General features: G+C 52.5%; 7 protein-coding genes across 8 annotated transcripts; 4 read left to right on the top strand and 3 right to left on the bottom strand.

The window, feature by feature from the left end:
- Positions 1-6: 6 nt before the first annotated feature.
- On the top strand, positions 7-1,476 carry LOC131206990 (protein tolkin-like; the record flags this gene model as incomplete). Its single annotated transcript, XM_058199596.1, has 3 exons — positions 7-531; positions 596-1,018; positions 1,132-1,476. Coding segments are annotated over 3 exons (1,293 nt in total), but the record flags the coding sequence as incomplete, so codon positions are not given.
- A 490-nt stretch (positions 1,477-1,966) lies between these two features.
- On the top strand, positions 1,967-8,986 carry LOC131210652 (protein abnormal spindle). The gene is made up of 6 exons (XM_058203931.1): positions 1,967-1,981; positions 2,051-2,227; positions 2,308-4,116; positions 4,194-8,444; positions 8,529-8,648; positions 8,723-8,986. Exons 1-6 carry the CDS (start codon positions 1,967-1,969, stop codon positions 8,984-8,986), a joined length of 6,636 nt encoding a protein of 2,211 aa, XP_058059914.1.
- A 687-nt stretch (positions 8,987-9,673) lies between these two features.
- LOC131206989 (putative mediator of RNA polymerase II transcription subunit 26) lies at positions 9,674-13,565 on the bottom strand. Its single transcript, XM_058199595.1, has 7 exons — positions 13,545-13,565; positions 12,197-12,408; positions 11,931-12,108; positions 11,644-11,865; positions 11,151-11,564; positions 9,925-10,947; positions 9,674-9,841 (listed from the first exon to the last, which is right to left on the bottom strand). Exons 1-7 carry the CDS (start codon positions 13,563-13,565, stop codon positions 9,674-9,676), a joined length of 2,238 nt encoding a protein of 745 aa, XP_058055578.1.
- A 3,743-nt stretch (positions 13,566-17,308) lies between these two features.
- LOC131212312 (protoporphyrinogen oxidase) lies at positions 17,309-18,986 on the bottom strand. The gene has a single exon (XM_058206123.1). The coding sequence runs from the start codon at positions 18,755-18,757 to the stop codon at positions 17,309-17,311; it is 1,449 nt and encodes a 482-aa protein (XP_058062106.1). The 5' UTR covers positions 18,758-18,986.
- Positions 18,987-19,167: 181 nt separating this feature from the next.
- LOC131208645 (set1/Ash2 histone methyltransferase complex subunit ASH2) lies at positions 19,168-21,729 on the top strand. Of its 2 annotated transcripts, XM_058201453.1 has the most exons (5): positions 19,168-19,358; positions 19,423-19,910; positions 20,507-20,896; positions 20,965-21,503; positions 21,567-21,729. In XM_058201453.1, exons 1-5 carry the CDS (start codon positions 19,285-19,287, stop codon positions 21,669-21,671), a joined length of 1,596 nt encoding a protein of 531 aa, XP_058057436.1. In that variant the 5' UTR covers positions 19,168-19,284; the 3' UTR covers positions 21,672-21,729. The 2 variants fall into 2 exon arrangements, with proteins under 2 accessions (XP_058057436.1, XP_058057437.1); XM_058201454.1 differs by lacking the exons at positions 19,168-19,358; positions 19,423-19,910 and adding an exon at positions 20,257-20,422.
- On the bottom strand, positions 21,717-22,340 carry LOC131208646 (bolA-like protein DDB_G0274169). Its single transcript, XM_058201455.1, has 2 exons — positions 22,030-22,340; positions 21,717-21,973 (listed from the first exon to the last, which is right to left on the bottom strand). The coding sequence occupies exons 1-2, from the start codon at positions 22,285-22,287 to the stop codon at positions 21,824-21,826; spliced, it is 408 nt and encodes a 135-aa protein (XP_058057438.1). The 5' UTR covers positions 22,288-22,340; the 3' UTR covers positions 21,717-21,823.
- Positions 22,341-22,437: 97 nt separating this feature from the next.
- Positions 22,438-22,980, top strand: LOC131210622 (transcription elongation factor 1 homolog). The gene is made up of 2 exons (XM_058203898.1): positions 22,438-22,513; positions 22,604-22,980. Exon 2 carries the CDS (start codon positions 22,615-22,617, stop codon positions 22,861-22,863), a length of 249 nt encoding a protein of 82 aa, XP_058059881.1. The 5' UTR covers positions 22,438-22,513; positions 22,604-22,614; the 3' UTR covers positions 22,864-22,980.
- The last annotated feature ends 459 nt before the right edge of the window (positions 22,981-23,439 follow it).

Raw genomic sequence — 23,439 nt, 5'->3', positions numbered from 1 at the left:
AAAATCACTCTCAACTTTACCCATTTCGACCTAGAGGGCAACACGTTCTACCAGGCGTCCGAATGCGAGTACGACTACGTGGCAGTGTTGTCCAAGAGTCCGGACGGTTCCCTACACAAGCACGGTTCTTTCTGCGGCTCGAGTGTTCCGCCGGTCGTCACATCCGAGTGGAACGTCTTACGGGTTGTGTTCCGGTCCGACAAGACGATACAGAAGACGGGTTTCGCGGCCGTCTACTTTACCGACATCGACGAGTGTGCGGTCAACAATGGAGGGTGTCAACAGGAGTGTAAAAATACCGTCGGTTCCTATCTGTGCTTTTGCCGGAATGGTTACACACTGCACGACAATGGGCACGACTGCAAGGAGAGTGGCTGTAAGCACGAGATCTTCGCCTCGCACGGTCAGATCCTGAGCCCAAATTATCCGGATTACTATCCACCGAAGCAGGACTGTGTCTGGTATTTCACCACTACCCCAGGTCATCGGATACGTTTAGATTTCAACGTATTTGACATTGAGCCACATCAGGTATGTAGCGTGATGGATTGGTCGCAAGCAATGTAACACCCAACCCAACGTCATCCCATTGCAGGAGTGTGCCTACGATCATATCGTAATCTACGATGGTAACTCACCGGACAACCGGACCCTGGGACGCTTCTGTGGGACGGAAGTGCCAAATCCCATCGTATCGACCTCGCATCAAATGTGCATGATATTCAATAGTGACAATAGCGTGCAGGGTAGCGGATTTATCGCTAGCCACTCGACTGCCTGTGGGGGTCGGCTACGGGCGACCGAGGTGAAGAATCATTTCTACTCCCACATCAAGTTCGGCTCGGGCATGTACGAGAACGGAGCAGACTGCGAATGGACCATCGAGGCCGAATCTGGTCAGAACGTGCAGCTCAAGTTTCTTAGCTTCGAGCTAGAAGAGGAAAAGTTGTGTTCATACGACTACGTCGAGGTCTCCGATGAACATGGAGCGATGCACGGACGTTACTGTGGCAATACGGTAAGATATAAGTGTTTTTGTTCGGTATCATCCATTGTAATGTAGTATTTTTATTGGGGTTTCACCATTTGGTGCGTTTTTTCTCTCTTTCTATTCTTGTTACGCCGCAACAGAGTCCACCGGAAATCATATCGATGCACGAGGTTCTGACGGTAAGGTTTCGGTCAGACGATTCGGTTGGTTTCAAGGGGTTTTCGGCCATGTACGCTGCAGTAGAAGTGGATGACGTGTTGACCACCGATGAAGAAAATTCTGAAAGTTCCGAAATCGTCCCGTTTCCTGGTTCATTGAATCGAATGTTCATCAACAGTAAAGAGATGATCGAGAAGAAGGTTGGCAAGGACGACAATGTCGGTTTTGCGATCCATCCTCCCCGCCCGGCGAACAGTAAGAAATTGGATTTATTGCAGCTACAAAGTGATCCTCTAAACGAAAAAAACAACAACCAACAGCCTTGAATCAACAATTATCCATGGTCTCGCTCATTCATTTTGTTGTGACCTCCTCTGCAATTCAATCAAATTTAGTTTACCTGTGATTTGTAGAAATACTTTACGTTAGATAGGTCAAACGTATAGCTGTTTAATAAAAACGATTATAAAATGGAGTGTAAAATGCAAATTCGTGTTTGAAATTCAACGGATATTTCTTAGAACAATTTAGTACAGCTCATTTCCGCAGCTGACAGACAGCGAATATACTGTGGCAGCAAGCTGTCAAAATTCGTACGCTCAACGTTTTTCCCAAGCCATCAAAGCTATCCAACGGTTTCGTTTCTTGTGCCCGCTCGTTCGCAATTTGTTCAGTTTGCGCGTCTTGTGTATTACTTTACGAAAAATAAATAGATCAATACAATTGTTAGAATAACGTCGATTTAGGAAGTGTTGTGTGTTCCGGGGAACGGTTCTGTATTAGCGTCCTCGAATGGTTATGGCATGAGAGAAGAAGATGAGCGCGTTCGAGGTGATGTTGTCGCATTATGTAGTTTGCGATCGTTATAATAACATATTACTCCTCCCCGCGACGGAACAGGTCACTTGCACACCACCCCGTGTTGTTGCAAAAAGAAATAACGAAGCCCGCGAACCGACGCTTGTCGTGCTCGGTCCGTTCACTCCGAAGGCGATAGTTGTATTTGAAGGCGTCCCGGTGGGAAAAACAGCCCGTAGGCAGGTCATTCTTCGAAACGCGCAAGGCTCACCAGTGGAGGTACTTGGCCAAACAAACGTTGGTGTCGAGCCTAAGCACTAATTGCCTCTTCCTTTTCTGTGCTTCACGCCTTGACACAGGTACACCTTACTCGAATACCCGATCCCGGGTGTGGCCTTTCGTTCGAGTGGACCTCCAACCAGGTCGATACGGACGGGGAAAAACCGCTGGAAATCGTGTGGAATCCGCCAACTCCCATCGTTGGAAAGGAAGTGATTGTCTTCACAGACAGTTTGGGCCACAAGAAGGACGTGCAATTGATTCTTAAATCGATCGAACTGAAAGCACCAAATCGCAAACCGGCTCCGAAGTTGTTTGCCGCTCCGGTCAAGCTAAAGCTTAAGTCACCGTCACCGCCAAAGGTTAAACTAAAGCGGATTGTTGTGCCGAAAAAAGCAAAAGCATCACCATCGGTACGGACCGATAGCTGGTCGTCGCGAGATTCGGCTTTTTCTCGACCGGCTCCGGTTAGAAGTAGCGCTGCCCTCAGGATGGGATCGTACACCTCGAAAGTCACGGACGCCGTGTTCGGGCCCAACGATAGCAGCTTCGAATGCTGTGAATCTGCGGATCAGTCGCTCGCAAGCCCGCGGGACAGGCCAAAAGTTGGCAACAAAGAAAATGTCAACCCAATCAGTCCGTTAGTGAATGTACATTTTTCCCCCGGTATGGCTGAGCGCACTTGTTCGTCACAATTAGCCAACCAAGAAACGCCGGACATTTACTTGACGACCGTAAAACGAAGGGGCTTTGCGGATGTTGCGATATGCAAAGCTTTGGATGTTTCACCGAAACTGGAACCTACCGGTAATCCCGGTTCGATTCCTGCGATCAAAGTGTCGGCTGATCCGAGCAATCATCGACCGACTGTTTTATGCGTTCATCAAGGAAACGTGAAACAAGAAGTAGTCACGGCCACACCTGCGGATCGTGCCAAGTTCGATCCGAGCTGCTACTCAACCGTTACCAAACCAACGGCAACGAATAAAACGTATCTCAAACCGTCGTTCGATAGTTCTGCCGAAGGGCCCAACGAGTTTCAAAGGTGTCCGGGAGAGAGTCTTCAACGACACTTGACATTTTCACCAGAAACTGTTCGCCAAGATGTGACGATTGCTGTGGCCCCCGAGCCTGAGACCGATGTTATGTTGCCGCCCGAAGACGTTGCCACCATTAAGGTGGAGGAAGAATTGAACGGATTGTCGGCAGAGCATGTACATATTCCCATCAACAACAAAACCCACGACGTAATCCACGATTCCGGCTCACAGCTCTCGGTTATCGCGGAGGAGTACACTCCCGTTGAACTCGGTGTCACGTTCGATCGTCCCGCTCCTCCTGTCGGTGTTTCGGCTTCCGACGTGGCCAACCTGGCATTGATGCTACCGGATGCCGGGAATTGCCATCATCGGACGTTCAAGATTGCGAGTCACGAAAACAGTCGATCGGTGTCGGTAGAAAACATTGCCACACAGAACGTAACCGTCACGCTGAAAACGGACATATCACTCGGTTCGTTGCCAAATTTGTCCCATAAGGAGGAACGGGACATTGGCCTCGAGGAGGATGAAGTAGAGCGTCTGTTTAAGGAACACGAAATTCGTGCCCAATCGAGTCGCTTTAATCTTCACGAAATCGGTCGGTTTAGTGATGAGATGGTGATAGCAATCGATGGTGGTGCCGCTGGCCCAGGATGCAAGCGTGCAAAACACGAGCCCAGTCGGAGTGAGTCCGAGTATGATATCGAAATTACACCTCCAAAGCGACGGTGTGGTGTCGAAACGTTCGTCGCATCCACCGTACGTACGATGCACGTGGAGCGTAGTTTCACCAGGTCCACTAGCAAACCGATCGGCCACAGAACGTCGTCGGAACACGGTCGGAGCATGGTGCAAAAGGTAAGAAAGGTGCTCTGAGTAGTATTCTCGGTTCAATCACTAATGCTCCCGCTTGTAACCATTTGCAGACTTCGGCCAGCTTCCAACGCAGTCTCGCACTGAAACGGCCGGCCGTGCCTTCCGGGTTCTCAACAAAGGACCTGCAAGAGAAGCGTGTGTTCTTGTACGACTCCGACCGTCACCTGAAAACGCTGATCAATCCCGATCCGTTCGCGGCGACGACCACGTGCGATCCGTTTCTCACCGCCACGATGTATCTGGATCAGCGGGCCTTTGGTCAGTACGAGGCGCAGTTGAAAAAGTGGCTTAACGCCCTGGTAACCATACCGGCCGATTTGGACACCGAAACGTCCCGTCCGCTCGATGTGGGCAAGCTGTTCGACGAGGTGAAGGGCAAAGAGCTGACGCTCGCCCCGACCAAGGAGCTGATATCGTCAAACTACTACAAAAATCGTCTCAACAGCTTGCGCAACGCTGGCATCGCCCTGTACCTCACCGAGGAGGTCGCTGGGCCGCTGCGTAAGGTGAGGGCACAGATTGAGAAGCAACAACTTGGCTTACGTTCCGACCGGAATCTGCACCTCGATCTGGTGCTACAACGTACCGTTCTGGAGCTGCTGCTCTGCTTCAATCCACTGTGGTTGCGGCTCGGGTTGGAGGTGGTGTTCGGGGAGCAGATCGAACTGCAGTCAAACCGGGACGTGGTTGGGCTGAGCACGTTCATCATTCATCGGCTGTTCCGGGATCGCTATCTGGAGGCGCGCAACTCGAAAGCCTACAACCTGTCGGCGGCGTACGCGGAGCATATGAAAAAGTTTACCCTGCGCACGGTGCTCTATCTGCTGCTGTTTCTCGACACGGCCAAGCGCCGCAAGCTGATTAAGCACAACCCGTGTCTGTTTGTGCGCAACGCACCGTACAAGGAGACGCGTGAGGTGTTGGTGCGCTTCGCCTCGACCCTGGTGGCCGGGATCGGCGATATAACGAAGCATCTGAAGCGCGCCGGATACACGCTCTCGCACAAGCAGTCATACCTGGACGAGTACAAGTACGCGTTCGAAAATCTGGCCGTCGATCTGCGCGATGGCGTGCGGTTGACGCGCGTCATGGAGATCATCTTGTTGCGCGAGGATCTGTCGGACAACTTGCGTGTGCCGCCGATTTCGAGGTTGCAGAAGATACACAACATTAACCTGGCCCTACGGGCTCTGGAGGAGGCCCAGTACCAGATCGCGGGAGACATTACGGCCAAGGATATCTGCGACGGGCACCGGGAGCGTACGATGTCGCTGCTGTGGCAGATCGTGTACCGATTCCGGGCGCCCAAGTTCAACGCAGCCGCCACTGTACTGCAGCGTTGGTGGCGTACGAACTGGCTGCGTGTGCTGGTGGCCCGGCGTATCGACGAGAAGCGCCGACTGCGGCGAGAACTTGCTGCCCGCACGATACAGGCCGCCGTTCGTGGGTACTGCGTGCGCGTCTGGTACGCAGCGATGCGCCACCAGAAGCTCCGAGCCGCGGTGACCATGCAACGCTTCGTGCGACGCTTTCTGGCGCAGAAACTAGCTGCCCGACGATACGGAGCCCTCGTGCGCATCCAGCAATGGTGGCGCTCGGTGAGCGACATGCGCCAAGCCCGCGAACGTTATCTGACTGTCCGGAAGGCGACGATCGTACTGCAAACGTCCTATCGCCGGTACGCTTTGAGCTGGCGGCTTCAGGCGGCAGCGGTAGCGATCGGGGCGATCCGGGCCGAGGCGAAGCACCGCCACGAGCAGGCGATCATCATCCAGCGGAGTATCAAATCGTACGTCGTGCACCGACGGTTACACGCGACCGTGGACGGTGTGGTGCGTTTCCTGCGTCGCCGGAAGCTCCGGGACCGTTCGGCGACAGCCATTCAAGCATACCAACGAATGCGGACCACGAGGAACGAATTTTTGCGACTTCGCGGTGCCACAGTTTGTATTCAGCGTCGTTGGCGTGAATGTTTGGAAGCTCGGCGAACGCGCGAGCGATACTTGCGGGTACGATCGGGTGCGATCGCGCTACAACGCTACTTCCGTGGATATTTGCAGATGCGTCAGGATGCGCAACAGTACACCCGGGTTCGCCACTTGATCATTCAACTGCAGCGACGTCGCCGCGCTACGGTTGCAATGCTCCGCGAGCGTTCGAACTACGAACGTTTCCGAGAGGCGGTGCTTTGTGTGCAGCGACGTTATCGCGCCCAAAAGCTCATGCAACGCCAGGTGCAGCAGTATGCGGCCATTCGCCGTGCAGTTCTCGTATTCCAGCACCGATATCGGGCCCGGAAATTGATGGAACGGGAACGTCTGCAATACGAACGCTTGCGGTACGCCACTCTTTGCACTCAGCGTCGATTCCGAGCACAGTTGAGCATGCGTACCGCTCAGGAGTCCTACGGGCGCCTCAGGCGAGCAGTCATGACGGTCCAAGAACGTTATCGGGCTACACTGTTGATGCGCCACGATCGCCACCAGTTCATTGAGCTACACCGCTATACGATCGCTATCCAGTGTCGATTCCGGGCGCTCATCAACGGGCGACAGGAGCTGTCCCGCTACTCGACCCTTCGCACGGCCACAATACGCATCCAGCGAAAATGGCGTGCAACGCTGCGAGCGAAAGAGGAACGCGGACGGTTCCTGGTGCAGCTCCGCTCGGCCCTGACGATTCAACGTGCATGGCGGAGTGTACTGTTGAAGCGAAAATTGCGCACCGACTATCTACACTACCGGCGGGCGGCCACCATCATCCAGCGTCGCTTCCGAGCCCTTCGCGCGGGACGAGCAGTGCGCCAGCACGTGCACCGTCAACGGTGTGCTGCGATCGCCATTCAACGCAAGCTTCGGGCCACACTGGCGATGCGCCGTGGCCGAGCGGAATTCATTGGGCTTCGTCGGGCAACCGTCACCGTGCAGCGCCGGTTCCGGGCGAACTGGATCGGACGGATCGAGCGAACACGTTACAACGAACTGAAACGCAGCGTGGCATCACTTTCCACCTGGTGGTACAGTATTCTAGCGATGCGACGTCAGCGGGTCATATATCAGCGCATCACACTGGCCGCGACGGTGATTCAGCAGCGGTTCCGAGCCCTGCGATCGATGCGACAGCAGCGCGTGGCGTACGAACGGATCCGAGAGGCCACACTCCTCATTCAGCGGAGGTATCGCGCGCAAAGGGCGATGGAGCGATGTCGTGGCCGATTCCTCAATCTGCGCAGTGCCTCGATCGTGGTGCAGGAGTATTACCGAGCTTATTGTGAAGGCCGTCGACAGCGAGCGGCTTTCTTGAGGGTGCGGCAAGTGACCATTTCTATTCAGCGACGATACCGCGGCAAACTGTTGATGCGCCAAACGATGCTCGAGTATGAGCGGAGCAAGCTCGGGGCCATCACCATTCAACGTTGGTTCCGGGGCTACCAAGAGATGCGAAACGCACGTGAACGGTTTCTCTCCATCCGGCGGGCCACCTGTGTGCTGCAAGCTCACTATCGTGCCACCGTGGCCACACAGCAAGCGGTCCACCGTTTCAGGCAACTCCGAGAAGCGGTAATCTACCTTCAGATCCGTTGGAGGGCAACGCTTGCAATGCGAGAGCAGCGGGGCAACTACCGACGTGTGCTGGCCGCCGCCGCAACCATTCAGGCCCAGTACCGTGCGTACAAGGATCGGTTGGTCGATCAGGCGGCCTATCGGTTGTATCGTAGCGCGGTGATCATCGTCCAGCGTCGGTATCGCGAGAAGCTAGCCACACGCGCCGAACGCTGCCGGTTCGTGTGCATCGTCCGTACTGTGCGTGGCCTGCAGAGATACGGGAGGGGCTTGTTGGCACGTCGAGCGTATCAGGCGAAGCTGACACCGGAGTTTCTCGAATCGCGCCGCCGTCAACGGGCAGCCCTGCGGTTACAGGCTTGGTGGCGTGGAGTGGTCCATCGCAAGCGGCACCAGACGGTGCGGATGCGCAAAATGGCCGTTCAGATGGTGGCGAGTCGGCGGGAGGCCGAGCGCGATCCCACGAACCGGGTAAGCAACGTGACGCGGCTGTGCATGCGCTTCTTGGCGTCCCGATTCAGCTCGTCCGATGCGATCGGCATCCTGCAGCGGCTGGAGCGTCTGTCGCGCCTGGTACCGTACCTTCTCGTTGAGGATGCCGTGTTTTTGGCGCAGTTCTGCTACAACACCATGGCGCAGGCGATACGATCCGAGCTCGACAAGACGCTGATCGAGATCTGTGCGCGCATCATACTGAATCTGGCCCGTTTTCCCGGCACTAAGGAGCAAGCCTATCAGGTGGGTTAAGAATCTTGCCCTTTTTCGGCACGACTCAATTCGACAATTCATTCTCTCGACCCTTTCGGTTCCCCCGCCAAACAGGAAAAAGGACTCGTGACCGTGTCGCAAATGTTGCTGCGCTGGTGTGACAAAGACTGTGGAATATTCAGTACACTCTGCACGCTGCTGTGGGTGTTGGCGCACGATTGTAGGAAGAAAAACGTAAGCTCCTTCTCCGTGCCTCATCCGGAGTGTCCTCATACTGATTTCGTCCTTGTACTGGGGTGTATTTGCAGGCAATCCGTCGTTACATGATTTCAAAAGATGCCATTTTTATGCTCCGCGAAACGAAGAAATTGGTCAAGCGCAAGGAGAACATGCGCAAAAACGTGCAGCGCCCGCCGGTCGGTTGTCTGGTGCCGGTCAGCCCCCAGTTGATGCGCACGGTGCCGGCACTGCAGCCCGACTACGGTGTCGATCGGAGCAAACCGTACGTGTTCTACTCGTCGGTGTTTGGGTTCGAAAAGGTGTTGCAAATGCTGGAAGTCGATCTTTCGTAGGCTGAACGAGCTGTTCCGTGGTTTTTATATCCCTCATAACATGTTAATTTTAACGTATTCTCGATTCGGTTAAATTCGGTTAAGGATGTTTCCATGTTTTTTTATAATTTTTAAACTGACACACTTATGATGATCCGTTTGTTTTTTGTAGACAATAAAGCAAGGCAACTACATATTCACATCTATTAGTTTCGCCGTGGAATGTAGCTTGTATGTAACTTTGTACTGATGACTATTAGGCTAATGGACCGATGTTGTCTTTTTTGTGCCATTTCTTTCATTTTGCATCTCGCTATTCCGTTACCTTTATCCCGTTATGCACGTTGACGCACGGAGCTTTGCGTTTATTCTTTGAGTTCAAAAGGCGAAACAATTTGCCCGAAAACCCGTCTTTTTAATTCGTTTCATTAGATTTTATTCATTGTTTAAGGCGCTCGAAGAAATAAATAACTCGTCCACTACGTTTCGATTCGCAAGGCGATCTAATTACAATTACAATCTAGCACACTAGACTCCTATATGGTCCGATTGCCCACACAGGCGCGACCTCCGCGAGGTCCGCAATGGGATGTTACTGGTCAAACTTACCGTGGCCTCAGAAGAACCTTGTCTGGAGAAATCGGTTTGTCACGAGGGCACCGCACAGATACCGATGCCCCCCGCACCAGGGCTCGCATGCGCAGCTTCTTATTCTAGGCGATGGTTACTAAGATTCTGGCTATAGTACTCCGGTTCCTCCTCTTGATGGGTGTCAGCCGGATCCGTGACACTATCATTCGTAGTGCTCTCCTCCGCTGGCCCTTGTCCGTCGGTGTACTCGAAGTCGAGCTCATCCATCCGTTTCTGGGCATTCACCTGTGAACGATCGACGACAATTTGCGATCGGATGCAGATATTTGCGATCACGTTCGGATCGCACCGTAACGGCAGACACTTACACTGTTGGTATATTCGTGTTCCGCCTCTTCCGGGACGTATATCCGCAGGGGGTTGTGCATTGTCTGAGGGGCCATCGTGCTGCTCACCGCGTGGTGATGATACTGCTGCTGCTGCTGCTGCTGCTGGGTACTGTCCGTGATCGGTTGATCACGCAGTGCCAGGATGTTCGACACTGCCTGCTGGTGATCCTGGTAGGCTTGCAGATAGTCCGATTTGCTACCCGACGACTGGTACTGTTGCTGCTGCTGCTGCTGCTGCTGTTGTTGTTGCTGCTGCTGCTGTTGTTCTTGAAGATGCTGTACTTGGTAGTGGTACTGCTGTTGTTGCTGCTGATACTGCTGCTGTTGCTGCTGTTGCTGCTGCTGGTGGTAGAGTTCCTGCTGAGCCTGCGCTAGGATGCGATCGTTTTCCTTCTGGCGCTCGGACAGCTCATAGAAAGTGTTCTGGGGCTGCTGGGCCGGCACCGGCTGATCGACCTGGTAGTGATAGTAGTCGCTCGGGGAGAGGTTACTATGCAGATTGATCATGCCGTAGTTGAGCAGGTGTGCCAACTCGGCATCGGTCATCGGGCGCTGTGGCCCTTTACCGCCCTGGTGCTGCTGGATTAGTTGCTGTTGAAGTTGCTGTTCCAGTTGGTTCAGCTGTGGCAGTTGCTGCTGGTGTATGGCCGGCTGCTCGTGCCCGACGAGCTGCGCGTACGTCGGCATGTCCTGGTGGTGGTGGGTATCGTGGAGTTGCATCTGACTCACGACCGATTGTAGCTCGTGCAGTTGGTCCTGAGTGGCCGACAGGATCTGCCCGGTACTGGCCGCCGGTTCGACGTGCTTGTACGGGTTGAACGAGTTGAAGACCACGGCGGCCGGCGCCGGCGCCGGAGCCGGCGTTTGCGCCTGCACGCTGGCCACTGGCTGCACCGTGCCGAGGAAGTGGCTGTCGGGCTTGAAGAGATTGACCGCGCCCTGCTGTTGGTGGGTATTGAAAAGGTGGTTGGATTGGGTCACGAGATAGGTGGGATTATAGAGCTGGAATGAAACGAGGGGAAGCAAAAGCGAAGGGTAATAATGGTGACGGCGTTTGGTACGGGGGGGCGTGAAAGGTGGCGTTAGTGCGGGGAAGCTACTGGTGCAGCTGGTGCTCGGTGGTGCTGGTGGGTCGAGTGGTGCGAGTGGTGGTGGTGGCGCGGTGCATCGGCCGTACGGGCTCCGGCATCCGGCAAAACACTAACCGAGACGGGCATCTCCTGCAGCATCGCCGTCTGCTGAAGGATGTGCTGCTGCAGCTGGGGCTGGGTTGCCAGCGGTATCGCGTAGCTGGCCTGCGGTACCGCGTTGACGTACTGGATCACGGCCGACGCGCTGGTCTGCGGTTGTAGCGGATAGGCCTGGGCGTGGGCATGGGCTGGTACCGCCGATTGCAGCAGAAGCCCCGACGGGCTTCCGTACTTGCCGTTGCTCGGCGTACTGAGCGGGTCCGAGGTCGGTACCAGCGATTTGCTCGGCAGCGACGGGTCCGGATCCGGTGCGAAATAGGTCTTCTTACCCGAGTACGGATCACCGATGGTGACATCGTTCGAGTGCTCCTCCGTCACTTGATACTGATGTGCCGGATGGTGCTTGTACGGCACCAGCACGGGGCCGGCCTGTGGGAGAGCAAACGAGAAAAACGGCGTCGTCTTGTAGGACATTCACTTTCACGCCACCAGGGCGTCATTGCTTTACCGTCGGATTGTGCAGGAAAGCCGGTTTGCCGGTGTACCCTGCGGTGAACGTTGGCTTGGTGGTCTTAACCTCAATCTCTAGCTTGTTGCTGTCTTCGTAGGATGTCACCCGTATCTGGTTCGGGGCCGCTTTCTGCGGCTTGGGACCTGTCTGCAGGCCCAGGTTCGGTGCCGGGATCGTGTGGATGGCACCGTCTTTATGCGAGGTCAGCTTTGCGGTGATCTGCCCGGGCGAGAAAAGAACCGATCAGAACGTCAAACCCCCGGGTCCGTTTATTAGGGACGTACCGGTTTCAGCTTCTCGAACACGATCTCTCCCGTGCTCGGTCCCGGCGGCGAACCGTGGAACTTGTGGTGCTTAATGCTGGCACTGGCCGCGACAAACCCCAGCGACGGCGGCCGCTTCAGTAGCGGTTGCTTCATAAGCGGAGGGTGGCTTAGAATGGATTTAATGGGTCTCTTCAAACTGTACGGCCGGACATAGTGAAAGAAGATAGTGAGGATAAGTTGGTGCTGCGCCACCGGTGCTCTGGCCCGATGCCGGGTGGTGGTACCTCATAATCATCGATGGAGCTGGCCGAATCGCTACTGGAGCTAGGCGCGTGCCAGCTCGGAACTGCGCCATGTAGGGTTTCAGGCTGCCGCCGTGCTTGGGGACGAAGCTTGGGTACATCAGCGACGACTTCGGTAGCAGCGGCTTAAACGGTGGCGCGTGATCTGCGGTGCTGAGGACAGCGCACAGCGATAGCAGCAGGAAAACAACAACCTGCGAAATGGAGACGGTCTGGTTTGTAAATTGCGTCGCATAACGGGATTGTGGCAACTCCGTCGGCAGTTTCTTCGTCTTGGCTATCAATCAGAGCACCGTTTGTAACTGAACCCTTCAAACCGGCACCGACTCGATAGCACCGTTCGGAGAGTGGCTCATTGCCGGCTGTTGGACACGGACACGATGTCAGAATGGATTACACTTGATGGCTTGATTAAAACTGGGTGACACCACGAACCACAGTCGCTGCCGGTTGGGATCATATTAATTCCACGATTGATCGGTGTCGAATAATCAATAATCGGTCGCTCGGTATATCAACTGGCACCGAAATGCCAAACTGCCAAATTTGGAGTACACATTTTTGAGGACCTTCGGACCATCCGAAAGGCACTGTAAGAACGGCCCATTAAAACGAATTCCAGTAGGCATTTTGATCTCCATTCGTTTGTTTCAAAAAGCCAATGCAGCAAACTACGTTTTATTATTGTAGAGCATCGAGTGCCTCCTTTTGTTTGTTTCGTTCTTTTCCCTATTTAAACCAAAGTAGGTCGGCGGTCCAACAACCAGAACCTTGGGGAATCATAGCCCGGTAACTAAGCAACCTCATGCGATCCGGCCGAAGCTGGCGGAAGATAAAGGCCATCTAGATCTCTGCCGATGGCGAAGGTTCCGTTACTGGAGTTGCTTGGTATCAGCCATCTCCCTTAATGCAGCGTCTCTGCTAGATCGTGTGACCGTGACTGGCCAATAAAATGGCACGCAGGCTCCGCACCGGATCGGAGGTGCTCTTCCCATGGACCCTCCAGCTAGCTAGTAAAAAGTGTCCTCATTTTTGGTTTTAACTATATTTAACAGGTTTCGGTCGGCCCCTCAAGTGGTGCATCGACCGAAACCGGCCAGACGGCCCCATCTCTTGGCGCAGCACCGCAGCAGCAACTTTCTTCGCGTCGCAATTAATTTGCACAAACGAGAAACGCCACTGCACCGGCGGCTGATCCTGATTTCTTCTGCCCTGCCCTGCGCAACCCAATCGAAGGGCACTTCTGGCTGGGCTCGATCTCGTGTCCATGCGATCGCGAGGTGCTATTGCGCGAAAGCTAGGTAATCATCATCGCCACCCACACACTCACTTGTTCCGTTTGAATGGCCATTTTCACTGAAACCGGAGCACACTGCACGGAGATCGCACGGAACTTGGCGCGGTTCGCTAATCACTGCACGCACCCACAGAGGATTCTATTGGAGGGCTCAGGTCGGATTCGGTGGATCTCACTCTAGTCACCGAAAACAAAAACACTTAATTGGTCCGGTAGGTCCTAGGATTTGGACGTTCGATCGCAAACCACCATCAACATCCTGCAGCCGCGGTGGCGACGACGACGACGACGACGACGAGCGTATCCGGGTTCCGAGTCCGGAGCGGAGCAGAGCGAAGGCAACTACGTAGCGCGACCACGTTCGGAAAGTTACTGCGCGAAACCCGCCATCAGCCAACCTGCTGGACTGCGCCGAGCAAGTGAAATCCCGCCAGCCCCAGTCACATGCTGGTGGTGGCGGGCGTGCCGCACCTCCCGTACCAACCGAACTGACCGCAGCATGGAGCATGGTTGTGCGGGGCGGTGGAGCAGATAATCGAGCAGCGTTAGCACCGGAACGCGAGAGAGGTGTTTGGAATGCTTTTGAGCAGCGTCGTCATCGGCGTCGAAAGGGCAGCTGACTTAGCGCCCAGTTGGCCGGACACAGCAAGTGACCATTAGGGTGTCGACAGTACCCGAGCCGGTGAAAAGAGGTCCATCAGGAGGTGGAGCACAGGTGACAAACCTTTGCGTGACATTGGCCGCCTGGGTTCCGCGTACAAGGTCGGCACGGTGGTGGCACGTAACGATGGTCTCGCTGGATCGGCGCTCCGCACCGTTAAGATGAGGAGCCCGGTGGAAAGTGCAAATTAAAATTGTGCATTGTGCACCGAACGCTAAACCTGTTCCGGTACTGAGCCTTCCATCGTCCCCGGATCGCAGACAGAGAGAAATAGAGAGAGAGAGCAACGAATGGACTGCAAGTAGCCCCGCAGTATTCTAACTGTATTTGAGCCTGCGGACTTTACAAATCTTTTGGCCGTCGAGCCCAGACCGCCCAGAACACCAGAGGATCAGCCGGATCCGGGAACTTCAACGCTCCGTTAATTGGCTTCCCTACTTCACACGTGTTACCGCGTGGGGCGCCGTGGGAATGGGCTAAGTCATCGTATGGGCCGATTCCGGAATGTGCCCGGAACTTGCACGGCATGTGCGCGCTTCAATCAAATTGCAGCCCAGCGGAAAACTGGCCTGACCATCAGCATCAGCTGCTAGAGCACCCGGGGCGGGGGGTGCCAGCAGCTTGTTGGAGGCACCCTCCGCACAGCAATCTCCGTACGCCGGTGTTGGACCCCTCCGGGATTGCGTTCCGCGTGTGGGATAATTCAATTTCGTTGTTTTCCTTCGCAATTAATCAATACGCTTTCGATTTCTGAGGCCGAGGAAAGATCGAGTGAAAATTGCCCACCCTATAATGTAGAGGGCTGCCATCGCGACCGGACCCTCCACATACACGTGCCCTGCGGAGGTGGAAGAAAAATGGTTTTCGGTGCGGTTAGGAGAGAATGGCACGGCGAGCGATTGAACGATCAAGCGATCAAGCTGGTCAGATTCCAGGGCCCGATCCCGAGGGGAGTATGCAAAACACTAATCTGCGCTGTAACCTCGCCCTCCCCACACAGAGGACGCTGGGCATTTGGGCGGGCGTAGACAAGAAAGAAAGAAAAAGTACCTGTGCCAAACGCCGTGCAACCAACTTTCTTTCGCCGGCCGTCCGTGTGCAATCGAGTGCACCGCGCGCAATTGCAGCGCGCAAGAGCAAACAGCGCAGCATAGATATGCGCTTATGCGCGATGCACTGCTGCGCCATTAGCCGCGGCCGCCGGCAGTGGGCTGTGTGGGGTGGTTTTGGTCAAACTTTTCTCCTAATAGCTTGTCTTGTCCGTCGGTCCGCCCGTGCCCGTGTTGCATCGGGAATCGGCCGTGGCCGTGAAAATGTGTGGCGTGGAAAATCATGGGGCCCATGTTAACCGCCCGTCAATCCAACCGTCTGCCCGGCAGTTTCCAAGTCGATAATTGGTGCGGTCTCCCCAATGATGGTGATTTTGTGGCCCAGCCCTAGTACCGATCGTTGTTTCGGGGCGTATTAAATCGATTGTTTTCGTTGGCGTATGCGTATCGGAGCACTGAGTGGACCATTAGCGATCGGCGGCTTTACGTAGCCCGTTGGGATGCTAATATAGGGTGCAGTTGTTCAGTTAGTCTTTGCATAGCTGATATCTCGAGATACAGCGTTCGTTAGCAGTTATACAATCAGAGGCAATGAATTAATAATACACTCAACAGCCGAATGATGATGATGATGATGATGTAAAGTGTTATTTTGTTTCTCTAATCAATCAATTGCAGCTGGCGAAAATTCATCTTGTAATTGCCCGCCGGTCTTGCCCAGCTCGCGCGTGACTGATGCTCCCGAACACGTGTACAGTTGAGTTTTCACTTTCAGTCTGCATGTTTAGCGTCCGAGTGAATGGATAAGAAAAATTACATTTTCTTCTTGTACAGCGGCGTGTAGCAGACCGCAAACAAGCGGCATAGGGTGCCGTAGTGAGTGTGGTTAAGATCACTTATTCGATCAGCGCCGTTTGGCGGTATTCGTTTGCAATCGAGTGGAAAAACCGACCCTCGGCTGCTCTCGAAGCCTCGCAAAAACGCTGCCAGCCCTAGGTGTTGCCACTTCAGCGCCCAATGGTGAGTTACTTGGCGCCATGCGCCATGAAGCTGACGATGATAAATCAGCCGCATCGATCTGTTCCAACTGGCCGATGCTCGGAATGATGACTATTGGAGGATTTTTTTTTCTTTCGGATTTACCATTTTGTTATGCTACGTGTCGTGGGTTATTGTCCGTTACGTTCGCCATTTGTTTTCACCCATGCTGCTGCTGCTGCTGCGGCTGGGGAACGGAACATCGGGAAACACATTATGAAATGTTGCAAAATCTCTCGCAGTTGGATACAGGTGAAATGGCCATTGGATGTGGACGTGTAAGCACTCGAAGCAGTGGATGCCGGAGTCCTGTGCCAGAAGCAGGGCACGTCGCGCAAGTACGTCTGTGCGTAGCATGTCGAAGCGGCCGAGCACAAGATTGTCTTTATTTCCGTTAGCAGACCCATATAGCCGGCCAGCTGACGGTCACCAGTACGCTCTGCGTCGGTGATTAAAGCTGCTCACGTACCGACATTTCACTTACTTTTTCTTTCTACACATATTCACCGCCCGCGCGCTTATGTTACTGCTTTGTCGGTCAACTTGGCGGCCGGGACCGATGATTTCGCTGGCCGTCTACGGACCACTAGCCACCATCGATGGCATATTATTGCCCCGCCGCTCGGCGCACATGTAAGGAGCAGTTTTCTATGCCCATTTCCAAATTGTCCTCTCCGCCGGGACGGGGAGCATGCAATTGTGGACGCTTTCTACATTCGCTGCGGTGCGCTTTGTTCCGGCCACGGGCCTCCGGGTTGCGTTCTTCGCGTCATTCGAAGCGCCAATGAAAATAAAATGATTTCATTTACTTATGACTTTCGTTTCCGATTTTAAACAGACCGATCAGCCCAAAGTGAAAAGGTATGAAAACGGATCTTTTTGAAGTAACCCAAGAAAAGATCGTTCTAATACTGTCAATTAGTTCTTTTCGTTCTTTCTCTTGAGTCCGTTTTCAGTTGGGTCCGTAACAGTCAATTGCATTTGATGCATAGGTGTATTTATTTGCTCAAAGGGCTCGTGAGCCAGTCAGCCGATTAATCGTGTGCAGTCTATTTGCTTTGCAGTGCCTCTACGCTCTTTCGGGCGGATAGAATAACATCGTTCACGCCAACGCCGTCATACGATGCACCACACAGTACGATCGGAAGCCGATGCTGATCGATGTAGTCACGGGCCGCTTTCACCCGCTCCTGATGCCCAACGGTGTACTGGGGAATGCATTTTCGCAGTAGATTCACTTTGTACGCGTCCGGGCGCTGGCCAATGTGCAGAATCTTATCTACATTGGCCAGTGCCACCTCCAGCAGCTGCTCTTCGGAGGGGTTTTTGCCAAACCATTGCTCGAACCAGGCACCGCCCATCATCACCGTCAAAACGGTGTTATCTACCATGTCGAAGCAGCAGCTATCGAAGATGACTCCCAAAATCGGTAGGTTTTCGATCGGAGGCACCAACAGTCCGAAACCGTCCTGTTTCAGCAAATCACTCCGACGGTACTGCAGATTGACTACACAAACATCCACAAACGGGATGCTTCGCAAGGCGGCGGCCAGTTGCGGGTGTTGCGTCTCAACGTGTTGGGCCAGTTTGTAGCTAGGGATGCTGCTAACGACATGCTGAAGCAACTGTTCCTTGCCGTCGACCCGCAGCATTATGCGATCGCGATCGAACACCATCTCCTCAAACTTGGTCCCGGTTACTATGGAAACGCCTTTACATTGCAGATCCTTGGCTAATGTGTCTGGCAGTGTCTGAAGGCCGCCACGGATCGAGTAGATACTCCAGTTTTCCGCCTTCGCTCGTTGAGCCAGCTTGCCGATCTGCGTTCCAGCCGCAGAGTCCCGCTGAGGCTTCGATTGTTTTCTGCTTCGATTTCGCAATGCCTCCACTAGCAAACCTTTGATAACTCCACCGTGCCGTTGTTCCCGCTCGAACAGTTCCTTCATCAGAAACTTTACGCTTATCTCCTTTGCATTCCCAGCACAGATACCGCACAGCATCGAGCTGATGGCGTAATCGGCGATTTCCTTACCGAAGCGGCGTTCCACAAACGAGTACATGGACTCATCCTGGAGCGGCTCTTTCGATCGTCCGGCCAGCAAATCGTGGAAGGCAGCAAAGTACAGTGGCTTCGTGAAGGGTGGCACCGTTTTCAGCAACCCGCCGATGCTTGACGGCAGAAGGTTTAGCTGCCCCTTGGCGTAAATCATTCGGTTCCGGGCGGCGGTGTGATTGGAGTTGATGGAGTAAACCTGATCTGCTAGACCAAGATCCTCGATCAACTCGAGTGTGTTTGCTGCCGCCGGTCCCTTGGGCCGTATCGTACGCGGCCCAGCCTCGAACACGTAGCCCTGATCGAGAAACGGCTCCGAGCGTATCCATCCACCAACGCGATCTGAAGCCTCGTAGATTGTTAACGGTAATGCTGCCGCTGTTTTTCTCACTAAATAATGAGCCGCCGTCAGCCCGCTAATGCCGGCACCAAGAATTCCGGTCATGATTATGTGAACTACCGGGGCTCTACAGAATTTACATCTCTTTCAAACGATCTGCCGAATGACCGGCGAATTTGGTTGTTGACGTTTTGACTGATAGTGGGCCAGCGTTTCGTGATTTTTATTTCGTTTGTCGAGCACAGGAACCAAGGAACTTTAATAATTGGAAATGTGTCAGCAAAACATTGGAACGAAGCAAAAGAATAATTTAAACATAAGTGTGAAATTCACATTAAACAATCAATGTTTCGTTCCTTTAGCAATGATAAACAATCTGGAAAATGTCAAACAATCTCATGTTTGTATGAACCTTGGTATCGCTCCAAACGTCAAAAGTAGCTTGATGCCGCCAGTTCATTGGAAGTAAACAACACGCTACACAAAAAGCAAAGTTTTGTGCTGGGAAAATTCCCTTTTCATGAATGAAACTTACGAAACTCATCGCCAGATCCACTTGTAAGCAGTTTTGCGAAACTTTTTCCATTTAAAAAAGCATCGTGACGTGGGGCCAGCGGAAACCCGGGTGCACAATGGACGTGGGCGAAATGAAACCTGATATAAAAAAATCTCCCACTGGTGACGAAAAATATGGCAACTGTTACTGGTAAGATATTCGCACAAACCGAGCAGATGCCTAGTAGCAGAATGTAACATGCGTTTCGTTTCAGTGGAAAGGAAAGAAATCTCAACATAGTCGAGCTGCTGTGCGCAACGTGCAATCGATGGTTCCACGAGTCCTGCATCGGATTTCAGCTTGGCCGCCTGGTTCCGTTCATGATGAATTACGTGTTCGTGTGCAAAAATTGCTCGATGACGGGCCTGGAAAGTTTTCGCAAAGTGCAAGCCTCCATCCCACAGATGTGCCTCACGGCCATCGCGAACCTACAGCAAACGGCCACCAAGGAGGGCAAAGCTCGGCTGATGTTTAGCAAGGATAAGGAAATCATACCGTACTTGGACCACTACTGGGAGGCCATCACTACGATGGGGCGGCGCTCAACCCAGTCCTGGTACGCCACGGTGCAAAGATCTCTCATCAAGGACATCAACACGCTGTTCTCTTACGACGAGGGCGGCGATCAGGGTCAAATGTATGGTCTGGCCAGTGCGGATCTAACGCAAATTAAGCCGGCCTACGATGAGACAACAACATTGAGTAAGTTTAAAATAGTTGATTAAAATTAAAAACACTTTCTCTCCACTGAAGTCCTGGCACGCGTTGTGCGTGCACCACAGAAGTTTTATATGAAAAACTAAACCAAGTTTCATTTGAAAAACTAAACCAAGTTTCATATGAAAAACTAAATCAAGTTTTATCTGAAAAACTAGACCAAGTTTCGTATGAAAAAAAAACATAAAAAAATTAAACCAAGTTTTGTAGCGACGCACTTTTTGTGTGCGAGTTGCCGGCGAAGAGCTCGGATGCAACATAAGAGCGAGATGCAAGATCGTACGTCAGTTTGGCAAGAAATTAGTTGAAACGTAGAAAACGTTCTATTGGATTGGATGAGTGATGAAATACAAAAAAACCGGTTGTATTATCATGTAAAAAGATTTACCCTTTTGTTGTTACGCTTTCCCATGTGCCTCGTACTGTAAACGACAGAGTGATTTACTCCCGAACCGAGTATACGCATTAATTACCTCACATCGCAGGAATGGAAGAATGTAGGGATTTGTGTGTTTAACTAACTGTGTTTAACCCTCTCGGCAGTGGAGCTAATTTGCGCTTCGGTTCTACCCTCTCTTCAGCCACTCAAAGTATATCAAAAAGCCGCCAGCAGAAGCGTAAGCTACCAAACACCGATCAGGGTGGGGCTCTCGGCAAGAAGAGCCGCCTCGGTACGGATGTGGGGGCCCTTGTGAAGCTACCGGCCCACGGATACCCACTCGAGCATCCATTCAACAAGGACGGGTACCGCTACATTTTGGCCGAACCCGATCCGCACGCGCCCTTTCGGCAGGAGTTTGACGAAAGCGCCGACTGGGCCGGTAAACCCATACCGGGATGGCTGTACCGCGTACTGTCTCCGAACGCGGTACTGATTGCGTTGCATGACCGTGCCCCACAGCTCAAGATATCGGACGACCGGCTGTCTGTGACCGGAGAGAAGGGTTACTGTATGGCCCGTGCTTCGCATTGTAAGTGTTTGCACACCCGTAGGTTCTTCAAACTCCGTGTTTATTCTCTACCATTGTTTACTGCACAGATGTAACGAAGGGATGTTGGTACTGGGAGGCCACAGTGGAAGACATGCCAGACGGGTCTGCTTGTCGGCTCGGGTGGGGCCAAGAGTACGCGAATCTACAAGCTCCGCTGGGGTACGACAAGTTTGGCTACTCGTGGCGGTCACGCAAAGGGACGCGGTTCCACGAGTCCCAAGGCAAACACTACAGCGGCGGGTACGGTGAAGGGGACACGCTCGGTTTTCTGATCACGCTGCCTCACGCGAACCAGGCCAGCCATGTGCCGACAACCTTCAAGGATCGGCCGCTGGTCAAGTTCAAGAGCCATCTGTACTACGAGGAGAAAGATCGCGTGAATGAAACGTTGAAATCGTTGAAAATCCAGCCCGGCAGCCAGATTCATTTCTTCAAAAACGGTGTCTGCCAAGGGGAGGCTTTTGTCGATCTGTACAAAGGTGCCTACTATCCGGCGTTGTCGTTGCACAAAAATGTGACCGTCAGTGTAAACTTTGGTCCCAACTTCAAGTACCCGAAAGCGCCGAAAGAGTTCAACGCGCAAGGGGTAAGGTTTGCCCAACGCCACCCAATCGACAGAGATCCGTTACGCGACTTTCTTTTGTTTCAGATGCACGACCGAGTAGAGGAGATGATATGCGAACAAACGATGGCCGATATGATGTACTTTACGGAGAATGACGGGAAGTTGCGCTTGGACACTTACAGCATGTAAACAGTGACGAATGGATTGGAATAAAGAATGCCGGCTAAATTGGTGCAAACTGCGCCAACAAGAGTATATGCTTTCGAGCCTACTTATATTTATGCTAATTTTTCTTAAACACATCTTCCATTTAAAACAAATTAAACATTATTTGGTAAACATCATTTGCCAAAACCACCCAAACAGTTGGGACTGGGTTCAACAACATAATTCGGGTCCCATTGTTGAGGCGTTTTGGCAACAATCGATAGAGCGTGCACGAAATCTCCTTCTAGTTGAGTCTTCACAATATCATTCACCAAACGATGCCGCTGAAAGTAGAGAGGGCAGTTAATCGTTGAGATGATCGGTCGATCTCGCAACTTACCTTTATTAGAGGCATTCCTTCGAATTTCTGAGAAACCACCAACACTTTGAAGTGCGTTTCGGACCCTTTCCGTACATTGTGCATGTACGATTCATTCACTACTTCCACGTGAACCGGCGATAATTCCTTCAGCAGCCCCGCGCGAATTGCGTTTTCGATAAGTCCGCCTTCCATTTCCGTACTCAAGGTTCGCAGCCATGCAGATTTCACACAACTTATAACTCTTTTGCTTGCCGAACCAGCCAGCAGATAGTTCATATTTATTATGAACTTCTTTTCTTGTTTATTACAATTTTTGCGGTACCTTCTGATCGATATCGTTTCCTCCGTTTTTGTGTCATTCAAGCGTACTGAACGCGAGAGTATAAACTCGTACAACAATTGAACCAAAAGTCAGTGTCAGTTGCTGGGCCAGAGACAAAACAACACTTTTGCGATTGTAAACAACGTCTTTGCTTCTGTTATCATTTGTGCTACGTTTGTGGTCGGTTTAAAACTATTTGTAGTTTAATCAAAACGCAATCCGCAGTTCCTAACCTGTTGCCTTCTTTCGTCTTCTTTCGTTTCATCGCAGATCGGCAAACAATGGGTCGCCGAAAATCCAAGAGGAAGCCGCCGCCGAAGCGAAAGAACATCGAACCACTGGATCAGCAGTTCAACTGCCCGTTCTGCAACCACGAAAAGTCGTGCGAGGTGAAGATGGACAAAGGGAAAAACTCGGCCAAGATAATGTGCCGGGTGTGCATGGAGGAGTTTCACACGACGATAAACTTCCTCTCGGAACCGGTGGATGTGTACAACGACTGGGTGGACGCGTGTGAAACGGCCAACTAAAACGAGCACCGCACGAGTACCTCTATCGCATCGGTACCTGGTTTGCGCTGCTGTACTGCCTAGATTAAGGATAACCTCTCGATATTGTCTAACGGAAGTGAATAAATGTATTAAGCAACGTGTAGAGTAGAAGTCGTTTGCCGGTAGATTTCATCATCGAATGAAATGAGTTTTTATGCCTCGATTTGAGATGTTTCTCAACCAGAATTCAAGCTGTATGCTACTCTATGGAAAACAACATAAGTTCACCTTCCAGTCGAGTGTTTCGTTTGCAGTATTGTCAGCAATGTGGTCACTTCATTGATCATTCGCTCATTCGCACAACGACAAATCTTACATCGGTAATATCACAACATAATAAACAATAAACAATAGCTCCGGTTTCCTGGGTTCAGAACCATTTCGGGTAGTGAACTCGAAATCAGGTGGCTCCCTCTAAGCGGAAAAGTTGTTATCTTGGATAACAGTTCGAAAAGCAGGTTGAAAATCGGTTGAAAAGCGTTGGCGCAACTTGCGATGTTGGACCCGCTATGTGGCGGTTTTTCGTTAAAGACCTCAACAAACAAACAAAGCAGT

Source organism: Anopheles bellator, chromosome 2 (assembly GCF_943735745.2).
Source record: "Anopheles bellator chromosome 2, idAnoBellAS_SP24_06.2, whole genome shotgun sequence".
In the NCBI taxonomy this organism is placed as follows: Eukaryota; Metazoa; Arthropoda; class Insecta; order Diptera; family Culicidae; genus Anopheles; species Anopheles bellator.
The sequence above is the reverse complement of the archived record's forward strand: the minus strand, read 5'-3'. Positions and strand labels throughout refer to the sequence as shown.

Coding starts and splice junctions, on each gene's coding strand:
- LOC131208646 (XM_058201455.1), bottom strand. CDS start 22,287: ATGAACTATCTGCTGGCTGGTTCGGCAAGCAAAAGAGTTATAAGTTGT. Junction 21,974..22,029: donor AAGGAATGCCTCTAATAAAG/GTAAGTTGCGAG, acceptor CTCTACTTTCAG/CGGCATCGTTTGGTGAATGA.
- LOC131212312 (XM_058206123.1), bottom strand. CDS start 18,757: ATGACCGGAATTCTTGGTGCCGGCATTAGCGGGCTGACGGCGGCTCAT.
- LOC131206989 (XM_058199595.1), bottom strand. CDS start 13,565: ATGGCCATTCAAACGGAACAA. Junction 12,409..13,544: donor TGGCCATTCAAACGGAACAA/GTGAGTGTGTGG, acceptor TCCATTTCGCAG/GTTGTTGTTTTCCTGCTGCT. Junction 12,109..12,196: donor GCTCCATCGATGATTATGAG/GTACCACCACCC, acceptor CCGGCCGTACAG/TTTGAAGAGACCCATTAAAT.
- LOC131208645 (XM_058201453.1), top strand. CDS start 19,285: ATGGACGTGGGCGAAATGAAACCTGATATAAAAAAATCTCCCACTGGT. Junction 19,359..19,422: donor AAATATGGCAACTGTTACTG/GTAAGATATTCG, acceptor GTTTCGTTTCAG/TGGAAAGGAAAGAAATCTCA. Junction 20,897..20,964: donor TATGGCCCGTGCTTCGCATT/GTAAGTGTTTGC, acceptor TTTACTGCACAG/ATGTAACGAAGGGATGTTGG.
- LOC131210652 (XM_058203931.1), top strand. Junction 2,228..2,307: donor CGCAAGGCTCACCAGTGGAG/GTACTTGGCCAA, acceptor GCCTTGACACAG/GTACACCTTACTCGAATACC. Junction 4,117..4,193: donor CGGAACACGGTCGGAGCATG/GTGCAAAAGGTA, acceptor AACCATTTGCAG/ACTTCGGCCAGCTTCCAACG.
- LOC131210622 (XM_058203898.1), top strand. CDS start 22,615: ATGGGTCGCCGAAAATCCAAGAGGAAGCCGCCGCCGAAGCGAAAGAAC.